Source organism: Cottoperca gobio, chromosome 7 (assembly GCF_900634415.1).
Source record: "Cottoperca gobio chromosome 7, fCotGob3.1, whole genome shotgun sequence".
NCBI lineage: Eukaryota > Metazoa > Chordata > Actinopteri > Perciformes > Bovichtidae > Cottoperca > Cottoperca gobio.
The window spans coordinates 20,993,419-21,010,656 of record NC_041361.1 but is presented as its reverse complement, the minus strand read 5'-3'; the positions used below and the strand labels follow the sequence as shown (position 1 = coordinate 21,010,656).

The 17,238-nt window shown below is 40.4% G+C and overlaps 1 protein-coding gene across 1 annotated transcript; it reads right to left on the bottom strand.

Moving 5' to 3' along the window:
- Window positions 1-4,839: 4,839 nt before the first annotated feature.
- On the bottom strand, window positions 4,840-14,382 carry fkbp1ab (FKBP prolyl isomerase 1Ab). The gene is made up of 5 exons (XM_029436490.1): window positions 14,225-14,382; window positions 14,031-14,078; window positions 9,525-9,637; window positions 8,212-8,372; window positions 4,840-6,198 (listed from the first exon to the last, which is right to left on the bottom strand). Exons 1-4 carry the CDS (start codon window positions 14,259-14,261, stop codon window positions 8,244-8,246), a joined length of 327 nt encoding a protein of 108 aa, XP_029292350.1. The 5' UTR covers window positions 14,262-14,382; the 3' UTR covers window positions 4,840-6,198; window positions 8,212-8,243.
- Window positions 14,383-17,238: the final 2,856 nt, after the last annotated feature.

Here is a 17,238-nt window from a genome sequence, read left to right as displayed (position 1 = left end):
AATTGAAGATCTCCAGGATAGGGTCTTCCTCCAGACGTTCCCAGTTCACCCGCACTACCCGTTTGGGTTTACCAGGTCTGTCCAGAGTCTTCCCCCACCCCTTGATCCAACTCACCACCAGATGGTGATCAGTTGACAGCTCCGCCCCTCTCTTCACCTGTCCAAAACATGCCGCCTCAGATCAGATGATACGATTACAAAATCGATCATTGACCTTTGGCCTAGGCTGCTCTGGTACCACGTACACTTATGAGCATCCTTATGTTCGAACATGATGTTTGTTATGGCCATTCCATGACTAACACTGAAGTCCAACAACAAACGACCGTACGGGTTTAGATCAGGGAGGCCGTTCCTCCCAATCACGCCTCTCCAGGTGTCTCCATTGTTTCCCACGTGTACAATACTGACTACGGAGTCCCCTACTGGAGTCTCCTGCAGGGCTCCATTCAGGGTCTCCAAGAAGGCCGAATACTCCGAACTGCGGTTTGGGGCATAGGCACAAACAACAGTTAGAGTTTTCCCACCCATAACCCGGAGGCGTGGGTAGGCAACCCCCTTGTCCACCGGGGTGAACTCCAACATAGCGGCGGTCAGCCGGGGACTTGTGAGCAGTCTAAGCCTAAAGCAGCATAACTAGGGGCTGATCCAAGGCAAACCTGAGCCAGCCCTAACTATAAGCATTATCAAACAGGAAAGTCTTTAGCCTACTCTTAAATGTGGAGAGGGTGTCTGCCTCTCGAACACAAACTGGAAGCTGGTTCCACTGGAGAGAAGCTTGATAGCTGAAGGCTCTGGCTCCCATTGTACTCTTAGAGACTCTAAGAACTACAAGTAACCCTGCAGTCTGGGAGCGCAATGCTCTCGTTGGTTTACTATGAGATCTTTAAGATATGCTGGAGCCTGACCAGCTTTGTAAGTCAGGAGAAGGATTTTGAATTCTATTCTGTATTTTACCGGGAGCCAGTGCAGAGCAGCTAATACAGGAGTAATATGATCCCGTTTCCTTGTTCTTGTCCATACACGTGCCGCTGCATTTTGAATCAACTGAAGAGTCTTAAGCGACTTTTTGGGACAACCTGATAACAATGTGTTGCAGTAATCCAGCCTTGAAGTAACAAATGCATGGACTAGTTTTTCTGCATCATTTTGAGACAGGATGTGTCGTATTTTTGCCATGTTACGTAAATGAAAGAAGGCAGTCCTTGAGATTTGTTTTATGTGGGAGTTAAACGACAGATCTTGATCAAAGACGCCAAGATTCATTACAGTGGTGTTGAAGGCCAAATTAATGCCATTAGAAAATGCCTTTCGGAGGCGTTTAGGGCCAAGTATAATAACTTCAGTTTTGTCTGTGTTTAACATCAAAAAGTTGCTAGACATCCAAGTTTTTATGTCCTTAAGGCATGCTTGAAGTTTAGCCACTTGATTGGTTTCGTCTGGTTTAATTGATAGATATAATTGGGTATCATCCGCATAACAATGAAAGTTTATAGAGTGGTTCCTTATAATATTGCCCAAAGGAAGCATATATAAGGTGAATAGAATTGGTCCAAGTACAGAACCCTGCGGAACTCCAAGACTGACTTTGGCTGTCATGGAGGATTTATCGTTAACACGTACAAATTGAGATTGCTCAGATAAATAGGACTTCAACTAGCTTAGTGCGGTTCCTTTTATGCCAACACAATGTTCCAGTCTCTGTAGTAGAATGTCATGATCAACAGTGTTGAAAGCAGCACTGAGGTCTAACAAGACAAGAACAGAGACAAGTCCTTTGTCTGATGCCAATAGAAGGTCATTGGTAACTTTCACCAGTGCCGTCTCCGTGCTATGATGAACTCTAAATCCAGATTGAAAAACCTCAAATAAACTATTATTATGTAAAAAATCACATAACTGTTTTGCGACTGCTTTCTCAAGGATTTTAGCGAGAAAGGGAAGGTTAGATATCGGCCTATAGTTGGCTAAAACCTCTGAATCAAGACTAGGCTTTTTAAGAAGTGGTTTTATTATAGCTACTTTAAAGGATTGTGGTGCGTAGCTAGATAATATAGACAGGTTGATCATATTTAATAACGAGGTGTTAATTAAGGGTAAAACTTCTTTAAACAGTTTAGTTGGAATCGGGTCTAAAAGACAGGTTGATGGCTTAGACAATGAGATTGTTGAAGTTAGTTGGTTAAGGTTGATTGGAGTAAAACAGTCTAGATATATTTCAGGAGTTACTAATGTTTTTGAAATTCCGGAGGTTGAAGTTAAGTCATTACCAATTGAGGGCAGGAGGAGATTAATTTAGTCTCTAATAATTATAATTTTATCGTTAAAGAAGCTCATGAAGTCGTCACTACTGAGAGATATAGGAATAGAAGGCTCTGTAGAGCTGTGGCTCTCTGTCAGCCTGGCTACTGTGCTGAAAAGAAACCTGGGGTTGTTCTTATTTTCTTCTATTAAGGAAGAGTAATAAGCTGCTCTGGCATTACGGAGAGCCTTCTTATACGTTTTAAGATAATCTAACCAGACTAAACGAGATTCTTCCAATTTAGTGGAATGCCATTTACTTTCAAGATTTCTTGAAAGGCACAAATGGACGTGGCATATATCAGGCAAATCAGCATCATCCAAGGAACACACTGTAAAACATTGTTTTGTTTGAGTTCATGGTTCAAGAATTATTAGCCTAAATGTATAACATTTAATAACTGACCACATGGTGGGGCTATTGAGTTCAAGCTTTAATATACAGTATATCTCAAAAGTGAGTACACCCTTTAGATTTTTGCAAATATTCTGTTATATCCTTTCAGGGGATAACATTATCCTACTGAAACTTTGATATAACTTAAAGTAGTCAGTGTGCTGCTTGAATAACAGTATAGATTTATTGTCCTTTGAAAATTACTCAGTACACAGCTGTTAATGTCTAAACAGCTGGCAACAAAAGTGAGTACACCCCATAGTGAACATGTCTAAATTGTGCCCAAAGTGTCAATATTTTGTGTGACCACCATTGTTATCTAGCACTGCTTTAACCCTCCTGGGCATGGAATTCACCAGAGCTGCACAGGTTGCTTCTGGAATCTTCTTCCACTCCTCCACGACGACATCACGGAGCGCACGGATGTTGGACACCTTGCACTCCTCCACCTTCCTCTTGAGGATGCCCCACATGTGCTCAATTGGGTTTAGGTCTGGAGACATACTTGGCCAGTCCATCACCTTAACCTTCAGCTTCTTCAGCAAGGCCGTTGTCATCTTGGAGGTGTGTTTAGGGTCATTATCATGTTGGAAAACTGCCCTACGGCCCAGTTTCCGAAGAGAGGGGATCATGCTCTGCTGCAGGATGTCACAGTATATATTGGAATTCATGTGTCCCTCAATGAAATGCAGCTCCCCAGTGCCAGGCAGCACTCATGCAGCCCCAGACCATGATGCTGCCACCACCATGCTTGACTGTAGGCAAAACACATTTGTCTTGGTACTCCTCACCAGGGTGCCGCCACACACGCCGGACACCATCTGACCCAAACAGGTTTATTTTGGTCTCATCAGACCACAGGACATGGTTCCAGTAACTCATGTTCTTGGATTCATTGTCTTCAGCAAACTGTTTGCGGGCTTTCTTATGCATCGGTTTCAGAAGGGGCTTCTGTCTGGGGCCATACCGATTTGATGCAGTGTGCGGCGTATGGTCTGGGCACTGACAGGCTGACATCCCACTTCTGCAACCTCTGCAGCAATGCTGGAAGCACTCGCACGTCTATTTTTGGAAACCAACCTCTGGATATGACGCTGAGCACGTGGACTCAACTTCTTTGGTCGACCCTGGCGAGGCCTGTTCCGAGTGGAACCTGTCCTGGAAAACCGCTGTATGATCTTAGCCACTGTGCTGCAACTCATTTTCATGGTGTTGGCAATCTTCTTATAGCCAAGGCCATCTTTGTGAAGCGCAATAATCCTTTTTTTCAGCCGCTCAGAGAGTTCCTTGCCATGAGGTGCCATGTTGTCCAGCATTCAGAGAGAATTGTGCCCAAAACACCAAATTTAACAGCCCTGCTTATCATTTACACCTGAATCCTTGTAACACTAACGAGTCACATGACACCAGGGCGGGAAAACAACATCATTGGGCACAATTAGGACATGTTCACTATGGGGTGTACTCACTTTTGTTGCCAGCTGTTTAGACATTAACAGCTGTGTACTGAGTAATTTTCAAAGGACAATAAATCTATACTGTTATTCAAGCAGCACACTGACTACTTTAAGTTATATCAAAGTTTCAGTAGGATAATGTTATCCCCTGAAAGGATATAACAGAATATTTGCAAAAATCTAAAGGGTGTACTCACTTTTGAGATATACTGTATCTCAATAAGGCAACTGCGTACCAGGTATGATTACTTTACCATGACTAGTATTTGAGATTGTGATGAATACAAGTCCACTCCCACAGAGAAGAATTCATGTATTACATTAAAATAGTCATATCTCAATAACTGTAAAATATATCAAAAAGTTATATAGCCCCTCATGAGACATGTATGCTTTGTATGTGATGTTTAGCAGCGAAGGTACTAAGATTATTTACTTAACTAGAAGTAGTTATACCACAGTGTGAACATACTCCATTGCAAGAATTATTTTTTGCACAAAATAAAAATTACCCCAAAAACTACAGAAATATTGTCAGCGAAACATATCTCAAGTGTCAAAAGTAAAACTACTAATTTATCAGAATGACCCGTAATACCCGTATACCCGTATACCGTACAGTTGCAGTGATTCCAGGGTTATTATATGCTTTTATACATTTAAAAATACAAAAACATAAGCAAGTGGAGAGCACTTCTTTTATTTTAAATATGTCATCATTGGTTAAGTCTGCATACAGTAACGTATCAGCAAATAACTACACAGTACAGAGATGGACTGCTGCCGCACCAGCTGCAGCTCGGCCAATATGTAACATTGACAGCCACGGTCAATATCTGACAGCCAGGCCAGCATATTCCTTAATTAAACTCCATTTAAAACTATTTATTTGAGATACAAAACCACTAGGATGCCAGTGTGTCAGTCTCTTTTTCTAACACAGAATTCATTTCTGCAGTGCGGTACTTAACTGACACTGACAGGAGAAAACTAAAACATTACCTATCATCATCGATTATACATTAGCTTTGTTGACTCTCAGAAATAGAAAGTTGGCATCTGAAAAATACATGATTGAAGATGTTACACAAAATAATGGGGGGGGGGGGTATTTCCCCTTTTATATTGTTCCTTTCTAAGAAAAAATATCAATCCAATTGATGTGCGTCAACGCAAATCCTGTCTTAGCACTGTTCGACCTGTGTAAGGCTTTAAATGGGGTTTAAAGACTTGGCAAGTAGAGAAGGCAATGAGAACGCAAATCGAATGAAAAGCTTTCAACATGTACATACTTGGGTTTCCATTGGGCCTCGAACACAGAGACAGGGCGAGGTGGTAACCATGTGTCTGGTGAGAGTATTTAGGCACACATTAGAACTATCTACAACTGTGATTGGTTCTCCTTTGCGCCAATTGCCCCTCTCAAGCTCACTTTTCAGTTAACAATTTAAATAAAAAGGAAAACACGGTGGTACTATGTAGAAATGGGCATTGTATGTAGCAAACTCAGTTCCTGTGTTGCACCATTAAAGCCTCCCATGACTTGACATTTAACGATCGCTAGCCACTAAATTCAGCACTAAGCCTCATCTCTCTAATAGAAACTCGTTTAATTTGTTCTGACTTTCCACTGGATGGGGATACAAATGTGTGCTTTTCATCTTCCTTTGTATCCTTTTTTTCTTTCTGTAATGCAATAAGCACCAGCTCTTGAACATTATAATACGCATTGGCTCATAAGAGATGAATGTCGCTGCTAGTGGTTCATTGGTATATTGTACTTCTCAGCGTAACCATGCACAACACTTAAAAAAAACACAAAGAAAAAGTAAAGCACAATTCAAAAGAATTCAAGATTAAGAGCATGGAGGTTTGTCAGGTTATGGCGGAAGAATATGATGGAAAAATATAATTCACTCAGTCACAGAGACAAAATAACACAAACTGTCATAGTTTGATGAAATAATTAGTGGAACTATAGACTCAAGCCTCTTAGAATAGAATCAAGTGCAGACTCTCCGGGTCACCCAGGTAGGAAGTCATCTGTGAAGACAACAAGATGGACAATTCAGGATTAAGGACAATAACAGCCTCGGATGTCCCTCACTTCCAAAGGGTTTAATCACACAGCTACTAGGTCAACATTTTGTAATTTTTCCAGTTTGATCTAAATACTGGCAGGTAAGAAATGATGCGTCTGCTCCATCAACACCACCACTCATGTCAAGCAGGGTGGACTATGGTTTTAATAGGAAATTACTGTTTAGTTAGCATTCACACCACCACAATATAAAATGTAAAACAATTCATTCCCAATACTGATTCCGATACCTGAACTTGTGTATCGACCGATTCGTAGTAATAATCCGATACCAGTGTGTTAAAAACAAACATATATTATTATTTATAACAGCTGTATACTACTAACTCTGTACATTGCGATGTGATTGCCATCATTGTTGTTTGGCCGAGCTCACGTTAAACCATTTGAACAAACACATACAGAGAAGGAATGACATAGAACAAGTCGCCGTTTTGCTGGTGGGATTTTCTTGTGTGAGATTGCTCACTCGTTTGCTAGTTCCACCATTGATTTCAGACACAGCGACTTGTTTTTTTTCTGGAGCTGATGATGGAAGTAGCTAACGAGCGAGCCATCTCGTTTCTTTCTTATCTATGCACATGCGCGGTGCCGATTGGGCAGGATGTACGGATCGGGAAGCGAGTGACGCGTGTTGTCTTTGTTCCTGTAATAAGATTTGCATGTTTTAGCATATTAACTAAAAAATCAGTTATACCTAAAATGACTGTTGACCATTTTCCAAAGCATAACACAAGTTATGAGACTTCCAGGCCATTACTGGTTTCCATTTATTTCACTACACACACAAAATTAGCTTGGAGAGACTTGAAAATTGCTCAAAGTAGGTAATGGACACAATGAACAACTTTACTTTTTAATCAACGTTATGTGATAATGCAAGGTCTAGCAGATGTGAGCAGGGATTGTTCAAAACTCTTATGTTGGTGCATTCAAGGCCAAACAGCATAATTTATATGGCTTAATTCACACCATAAAATTCACTTAGTTCATATCTATTCAATTTTGACCTTGTGGATTTGATTTTCCAACAACACAGTTTATGTATACAGTGTATTTAGCAACATATGCATATTTTTGTATACAGCTTACTCAAAGGTCTCAGTTGTTTGCGCTTTCATTCACTGCACTACCAAGGACACTTTTTTAAAGGGCATCTGCTTGAAAAATAGCAGATAAGATTTTCTGTGATGGATTGCCAATCTATACAAGTAACGTTGATTTTATTTGTGTAGTGAAAAATAGGGACACCTGCCTGAAAGATAGGAAATAGAACATTGAAATACTATTATATTTTTTTGGAAACAGGTTGACAGTACTTAAGGGCCGGTCATACCAGCATTTAATTGGCATTGAATGTAGGCGGGCCCTGGTGACGCAGCAGGGCAGACAGGAAAGGGCTAGCTAGCTGAGTCACATTTTGGTTTCGTCAGAGCACCTTGGGCCGGTGTGTACCGGAAAGATGTTATATAAGAGTTTTCAAATATGTATAAATAAATAAATAATTAGCTACTAATGTTTAACTTTTGTTTGATTTGTTTTTACCGCCAAAGGAAAATAAGCTCACTACTCATGCTCAGAATCTTCTTCTCCGGTATTTGACGTATCGCTGACGTAGTCTTTATCGCCACCTACTGGCCCGGCGAGCGTTTCAGTGTGCACGGACATATTTTGAAAAACGAAGGTGATGCGGATATAATTATTTTTAAACAGACAGGGAAAATATCTGCATGTGTTGTTTAGCTTAGCACTCTACACACATGTAGCTAATTCATCCCAATATGTCCTGTGTATGAATATAGAAAATAAAACTAAAACTTGTGAGCTACCCTGTCTAGCACTAGCATGTTAGCTGATGTTAGTTGATGACTTTCACTGCCACAGGAAAAATGTGATTTGTAGCAAAAACTTGTAAAACCAACAGTAACCAGCAGAATATTTTGTACATTACTTACACAGAACAAAGAAAACAGGCGGTGAATTTGTTTCATTCCAAACCCAGCAGCTCAACATCAAAGATGAGGGTGGCATTAGGAGGAATGATGCCCGGGTGGCCTTTGTTTCCATAAGCGTAGTCAGGTGTGCAGGTCAGCTTGGCCCTTTGACCAACACTCATCTGGAGGTACAGACAGACAAAGAGACAACAGAGGTCGTGAGGAACAGCTAGTCTGCAACATAAGACACAGTTAATTGGATCACAATGCAATCTGTGCAGTCCAAGTTACATCGTAAACCACAGGGAACAGTAAGTGACGGTGAACACGTCTCTTACTAATGATGCTTATTATTTCTTAATCTACTCCTCCACTCTTTATTGCTCAATATTTTATAATACAATCATTAAAAGCTTTTTAAACAGATGCCTTATTAAGATTTTAGAGACTGACATTCTAACTTATAAACACAGTACATAGAGAACATGAAGCTACAGGACCTGCACAACCACCTCATCTAAATGCTGCAGGGCTGAGTGTGTGAGATTAGGAGCTGCGTGTATTGACCCACTGTTTGCCGTGTTAATGGAAACCTTGGTGGGCGAAAACTCGATAATGGAACCATGTCAATAAATTAATGTATTTCCGAAGATGAACCAACGTCATTATCAGCAGCGAAATGTGTTTTCTTTGTTGCAATCGGAAATGTTTCTATCCCCGAATTATGATTGTTGAAGCTGCTTAGTTGCATGACTTTTACTTAGAATCTGTCTGTTCCAATGCAGTGTGGCAGGGAGGACATATTCCTGTAGGCCAACCCAGAAGTTAGCATCGAGCTGGTTTCCTCGGCAAAAATCAAATGGCATTTTTTCATTGGATTTTGGATTATTGCAGACAATAATTATAATGAGCATCATGGCAGCATGACTTCAAGGTCACTGCCACTGAGTAGACGAGTTTCAACGTGATCGGTGTGATAGCGTTTAATGTCCCCGGCAACCTCTGTAGTCTCATTTAGCCACTTGTTAGCAAACGCAACCGACACTTGAATTTTATGTGGTAGAATAAAATGTGAAAATCTGTTTTTGTAAACATTGAAATTGAAACAAGAGCAAAAAGGTTCCTGCAGCACTCTATGGCATTAATAAATACACTGTAGCATGTCAAGTATACCCTTTTCTAAAGGGATGAATTAAATGCTACCTGTTGAATTTGTAGCATTTTACAAAGCTAACGTTGACTGACTGGAATGAAAGTGCATAATTAATTATTAATTAATTAATTAATTAATTAATTAATATGTGCAATATCATCTGTTCAGTTCTCCAACATACCTGCACTACACCCTCTTCCCAGCCACGGATCACTTCCTGCTTGCCGATCTTGAACCTGAAAGGCTTGTCCCTATCCCGAGATGAGTCAAACTTACGTCCGTCTGTCAAGGCCCCTGCGAACAAAGACATGGAGAGAGACAAAGTCAGAAAGTGAGTGAGGCAGCTACCAATGCACAACATTATGATGTGGGTGATCCAGCCATTACCTCTGAACATGCAGCAGAAACATGTGCAGACCAGAAACTGTATAAAATAAGAGGACGTCGTCACTGTGACGTCACACATTGGTTTTGTACCGTTTTGAAATTGGACATTTAAAGAATCTTGGATACAGCGTTGTAGACGGGACCCCGTTCATTCCTATGAAAGTTGCTTGTGGCGTAGAAGCCGAAAAAGTTTGACTTCTGGATATAAAATTACCGATTTTCTGTTGATCTTCCGCCTCCATGGGGCCCATTGAGCAAGTGCACTAGCGTTTCCTTTAACCCCGTCAAAGTCGCTCCGTCCCAGCTCATTCACATAAACGGCAGCACGAAAATATCTCTGGATTCGGTTATTACTCCATTTTACATATTATATATATATTTTTAGGACCTAAAGATTTAAATAGGGCCTATTCAAGTGTACTGGGTAGTCGATCTAACTCAAAAAAGATTAGCCACTCATTTATGGACATTTCTTTCCCAATGCTAGTACACCATAAAGACAACCTGCTTGCTGTAATAAGACCTGCTGATGGCACAGCGTAAGGCCTGCATTATTAAACTGTTTAAAACCCACTGTCTTACAAAACGTTCATATGCATGGCCCTCTGAAGTCTGCTGATATGAGCTCCAGATCATCACCAACATGAACAGAACCTGACGGTGTTTCATTCTGTACGATACCCAGATAGAAATTGGTAGGAGTTTGTTGTGTTTTCAACCTTTAACTGTATGACCAATCATCGAACGACATTTCCACCTTGTTGACCTTTAGAGTTTTGCCTTTGTGAACGCAAACCGGACGAGCTGGAAAATTTAAACAATGTATCATCCTCGCATTTGTTCGATTCAAGAACCGGAGCTTTAGGTAATAAATCAAGTGAAAAGTAGGGTCATTTTATTTTCTCTTAGAATTCTTAACAATCAAACTTCTTTTTACAAGCAGTGGAGTCGCCCCCTGCTGGCCATTAGGAAAACAAATGCAGTTTTAGGGCCCTTTGACATTGACTTTACTTTTCAGACCCGCAAGCTACGTCCACTTCTTTCATACAGTCTGTGGTGCAGACGAGATAATGATGGAAAAACACTGGCTCTATGTACAGTCACATTCAGCATAAGAAACTGTATTTATAACATTTCATTAAAAAAAATCATTGGAAACAAATACATCTTCTAAACATGTCTGACATTCATCTTTCCTGCTGTGTGTATATTGAGAACGCAAATGAAAGGATTCCAAGGATCTTAGAAATAGCCGCTGCAGCTGTCTGCAGGATGGGTTTCAGTGTGACAGTCAGGAAAACGCATGCATCAAACTGCAGAATAGCACCCCTCCAAGACTATTTACACCAGCGCTATTACTGTTAGTAGCAGCAGCGAGGCAGCATGTGTGTGTGATGGTTTGGTGTGATGTGAGTGTATGTGGAGTGTGGGAGAAGGTGCAACATTGCTTATGTTATGTTAGGCACATCAGGGGGCGGCTGGCAAGATGCAGCCTGTAATCCAGGCTGGAGTGGGTGTCCTGTCCTCTTGTAGACATCGAGATAGCAGCCTAATGGAATGATCTGTAAGAGCTGAAAGGCTATGTCCAAGTATCAAAGCCAATACAGTGTATTTCCCATTTGACCACCATACAACACTGTGTTGACATTTTCAACACGGACCATTTCCTGCAGGCAGAGCCTTCACAAAACCAAGCCAATGCAAGTTTTGATCTGATCCTGTTTTATGTCGCATTTCAAGGCTGCTTTGTAGGCTGACAGGAAGGGAGACCGCCCTGAGAGGAAATCCTGTAGTTTGTGGGATATATTAAAACAAAACAAAGAAGATGCAGACTCATGCCTAAAAGGAACAAAAAAAATTGTTCACTGTGAGAGGCCCAAAACAGGTCTTGTTACATAATCGTGAAGCAAAGAGGCTTGAATTACAGACAGAGTTATGTCTGTCTTACCAGGCAAGAGAACTGACACCAGCTTTGCCAAACTAAGAATAGGTGCAGACAAATTTATAGTCTAGCACGGTGGCAAGCAAAATCCATCTGAAATCCCATTTTGCTGCTGATGAATATCTGTCTTGTCAGTCACTCCACCACTTTGGTACAGACTGAAATATCTCAACTGTTGCATTGGTTGCTATGACATTTTGAACAGGAATGTATGTTCCCCAGAGGAAGAATCCTAATAACTTTAGTGATCCTCTGACATTAGGCCATTATTTTTATTTGTCCACCGCTTTGGATTACGACCTGCAAAGCGAATCATATTCTCTAGGCTCACCTGTGGTGACATTAGCACTTACCATTGCTGTGCTCTCTCTGTGTGCACGGTGGAGTGTGTTTTGGAGTATTTCACAACTTGCGAACATGTTATACTTTCCGCCACACCGAACCCCCACGAAGTCCCGTGTGTGGTGTGACGTCACTTTTTGCAAACCCTTGCGGATGAGTCGGGCATAAATCAAGCTTAAGTCCTGTTAAGAAATAACTATAGCTAAAACGATTACTCGATTACAGAAATTATAAATTGATTCATTCTTAAATGCGTTCAGAAATTGCAATAAGCTTTTTTTTTATTTACTGACATTCTATAGAGTAGACCAAATGATTAATTGATACATATTAATCAATAATAAAAATAATCATGATATAGATAGATAGATAGATAGATAGATAGATAGATAGATAGATAGATAGATAGATAGAGAGCGAGATAGATAGATAGATAGATAGATAGATAGATAGATAGATAGAGAGAGAGAGAGAGAGAGAGAGAGAGAGATAGATAGATAGATAGATAGATAGATAGATAGATAGATAGATAGATAGATAGATAGAGAGCAAGATAGATAGATAGATAGATAGATAGATAGATAGATAGATAGATAGATAGATAGATAGATAGATAGATAGATAGATAGATAGATAGATAGATAGATAGATAGATAGATAGAGAGCAAGATAGATAGATAGATAGATAGATAGATAGATAGATAGATAGATAGATAGATAGATAGATAGATAGATAGATAGATAGATAGATAGATAGATAGATAGATAGATAGAGAGCAAGATAGATAGATAGATAGATAGATAGATAGATAGATAGATAGATAGATAGATAGATAGATAGATAGATAGATAGATAGATAGAGAGCGAGATAGATAGATAGATAGATAGATAGATAGATAGAGAGAGAGAGAGAGAGAGAGAGAGAGAGAGAGATAGATAGATAGATAGATAGATAGATAGATAGATAGATAGATAGATAGATAGATAGATAGATAGAGAGCAAGATAGATAGATAGATAGATAGATAGATAGATAGATAGATAGATAGATAGATAGATAGATAGATAGATAGATAGATAGATATAATACTGTTTGTTGGTCCTATAGCTGTGGATACAACTAATATGTTGAACCCCTTCAGGAACAAATAAGTGATGCCATATAGTTCTATAGGAGGTATAAAGGGGAATACTTCAAACATTGTGCGTCTTACAGGAATAATACAGTCAGCCTGCTATTATTGCAGACTGGTCGTCCAGACGGTTATAATCCGCTCAACTAAACGCCACCAACCCCCCCAGAAACTCCAACAAAGACAGAAAAGCGCTAGAAATCAGACGGGATTTATAACCCCGCTGTCTGCTGTGTGTGTGTGTGTGTGTGTGTGTGTGTGTGTGTGTGTGTGTGTGTCTGGGCCTCTGAGTGAACCCTGCGGCGGAATCCGTCTGCGTCTCCTTTTTTGTGTGTTAATTCTCCAGACAAGACAAATTACCCACTGATGTTGATGAGACTGTAATGGACCGCTCGGGCCAAACCGGAGCGCACATTATTTTACGCAGTGATGAATCCAGCCACTGCTCCTGCTGGGAACATTATCACATCCCAGTAACTTGAGCACAAATGTGCTTCCAGGGAGTGAACATGTGATGAAGGGGTTAAATTTTCATGCAGCCCAGTCGGTGACTGTCAGTCATGCCTCTTTGCCCTACTGAGAAATCACTGGCTGGAAGGTTTGAGGGTAAAACATTGTGCTGTGCATAGTTTATCGCGCTCCACAGCATTTCAAAACACGTCCTCTAGTATCGCTATGATAATGTTCTTATGGGGATTTACAGTGTGTGCTGTGATACTTACAGCATTACCATGCTTAGCTATTTTTCATACGGGTGTAGGAGACAGTTGCCCGCAGCCGTCACTCTACTTGCACGGCCTTCATGAGTACAGAAACTGGAGCAGCAAAATGTGCAGAATGTGTCCATGCATGCAGAGTAATAAGTTTCTTATTTAAAACTTACCAACATAATGCACCACACACGTCTGTCCTTTTTTGGGGAAAGTCCTTCCTGTGGAGAAACAAGAGGCGCTCAATATAACGGGCATACTACGTAATTAAGGCGGTGTTTCTGCGGCTCTGTTGGGTTCATACAAACATATCATATGCACTTAGTAATTCAAACAAACACGTTTCCAGCTCGTGCACTCGCTTTACCGTCGCCCGGGGTAATAGTCTCGATTTCGACTCCCATTTTCCGCCGTGTGTTCTGGAGCTGTCCCTGCACCCGGCAACACTCTGCTTCCCGCAGTCTGTCTGCTCCTCTGGCGGATGTTCTCAGCTGTCTGTCTGTCTCTCTCTCTCTGCAGGGAGACCAGCGTCCATAACTTAGATCATACAACATCACTTCCGCCCCCAACCTTCAAAATAAAACCCACACGAAGTGATTTCACACTATAACACGGGCTCACAACATTTCCCATAAAACCATCTTTATGTTGCAAGCTTGGAACCATAATTTCAGTTTGTATCCGTGGGCTGATTATGAGACGATGGCAACCTGAGCCCAGATATACAAAAGGCCCAGCATCTCTTGCTTCTCTTCCTGGTTGGTACATTTCTCTTTTAGTGATATTGTGTAGGTGCATTCCATTCATTCATACTGTAATTAATTTGGTTGATCTAAACTAATTTGAAATATACATTTCAATATAGGGTAATATAATGTATGGCTGTGTTCTGTTCGAGTGTCCTGGTAAATCATGACAGTGAGCCAACACAAACAACACCAGGAGGCTGAAGCTGAAGCCACTAAATGGAGTTCAGTCATAATTCTTTAATAATATTCATAACACTGTAATGTGTTCTTCCATGAAAAAAAAGGCCTTATGGCAAAAAGAGAACTACAAATCACTAGTAACACTGCTGATAGCTGCCCCTCCTCCGAGATAAATTGGTAAATGTCCCTGTTGTGGGACTAACAAAGGAATTCTGATAATATTTTTTATATATAAGTTTTTTCTCTGTATCTCAGTAGTTCTGTAACAGCACTAAGTAAGGCCAAATGCAAAGAAAGAAGGCAGCATTTCTCAGCCTGATTGAAATTCTGGACATGAAGTGGGACACATTTTGGACATGGCACAGTCACCACTTTTGGAGCATTGTTTGGAGAATTGGTTGAGGGAAAATGCTTTTATTTTTGAAGGCGCATATAGGATGGGGTTTTTCTTGTATTTATATCTAACTTAACCTATGGTAGCGTGTAGTGTGCGGCGCGCGCGCGTGCGTGTGTGTGTATTCCATTGAACAAAAACTTCAGAATCATATTCTTAAAATACATATTCCTTCACACATAAACTCTGTATAGTGCACTGACTGGAGTTTACTTAGGTCCGACTCTGCAGTGTAAAGCTAATGAAAAGAGAACGAGAGGGGAAAGTCACAGTGAGAGATGGAGCTAATTTAGTCAAAGCATCCTGTAGTGTCCCAGCGGACACGTCTCCACAGCAAATGTGCATCCAGAGCAACGCCGGCATCTTCCTTCCTGTAGAAACCAACAGCAAAAACTGCATCATGATCATTTATAAGTTCTATTCTATTCGAACTGAATACATGACACCGCTTCTAAACTAGCTTGATATTTTGTAACATTCTTCATGACTCATTAAATTGCAGCGCAATAGTTTTCGGAGGTGTGATATTGAGGTCACAAGAACAGATAATTGGCTCTAAGTGAATGCCACGTGGGCATGCATGGCCACAGAGATACATGTTGGTTCAAAATACAGTCAAGTCTGGAAATCAGAATGCAAATCATTACTATGGTTTCTGGGATTGACTGGTTATTAAATAGGTACATTGGATGATATCAACAATGTTGTGTGGGGACTGGGACAGACATATATTTATATCAACTTGTCAGACTTTATTTTAAATATCTGATCTCTGTTGGGAGGTTTGTGCTGTGCTGCCTTCTGATGGAGAGGGATGCATTCTGCCTTATAAAGTTATCTTCAGATGTCATGTGCCCCTGGAGAGTATTAGAGTAAATGTTTTGGACTCGTACCTCAAAAATGGCTGAAAACAAACCAATATTTATTCAATATATTGCTGGTAGCGGGTAAAACAGCTCTTACCAGGAAATGTTTATCAAAGAGCCCGACTTTAAATGCATGGATGGACTGATGACAGCATACAATAAATTGGAATGATTTGAGTCACGCTGGGAAACCTGGGTTGACAATGCTACGGCCTGTTGACCCGATTTTATATTTGCAAATCTGATTATATGGTAAAGAAAATTGTTGTATTTTAAAAATATTTTTATTTGGTTGCCACAAATGTTAAAATGTATGCGTATAATATTTGAATATATAATCGTGTTTGATGCTGAATGTCAATATCTTTTTTTTTTTTTTATAAAAATACAATCAATTGAAACAAGGACTGCAGATTAATTGTGTTTTATATCTTATGTCCACATATCTGAAGAGTAATATCACAGAGTTGATTACCACACTGGACACAAATGATGTCAGTGTGAGAAGAAAGCATTTTAAGTGGATGTTTACACTGACTGGAAATGACAGTGAAAGATCCGGTGAAGTGATCTCAGGCTTCTTAGAGACAAACAGCCCAGTGAGTCACTTCTGGTGTGATGAAGTCGATACAATTCTGAAGAAGCAGAAACAAAAGCAGGATCATTAGCAAATTATCTGACAAATATTCAAAGAGCCTAGAAAAGTTTGACAAGAAACCATTGTGAAAGATGTTTTTCTGTGAATCATTCAGATATGATATAATAGATGTGCTGCAACTATGCTACTCTATGTTAGTGCCTGCTGACAGAAGGGTGTGATAGGACATTTAGCAGAGAGGGGGGGGGGGGGGGGGGGGATATGCAACATGGATTAGAACCCAAAATGATGCTCCCACGACCCGGTCTTCACCCCCAAGAGACCCGTACTAGGCAGGAAGAGACCACAGAGAGCTACAAAAGCACAGCTAAATAACCAGAAAGACTCAAAATAATAACCAGACAAAAAAACCCAACTAAAATAAGACTTAAACAATTCCGAGACACAAAACAAAGACAGGATAAACAGCTGTTGTCTGTGTGTCTATGTAGAAGAGGTGGTGGCATGTCTGTGCCCAGAAGCTCAATGTCTCATCGTCCACCCAGGTTTGTATCTGTAACTGACGGTCACTCGGGTCTCTGCTGGTGGTACCAA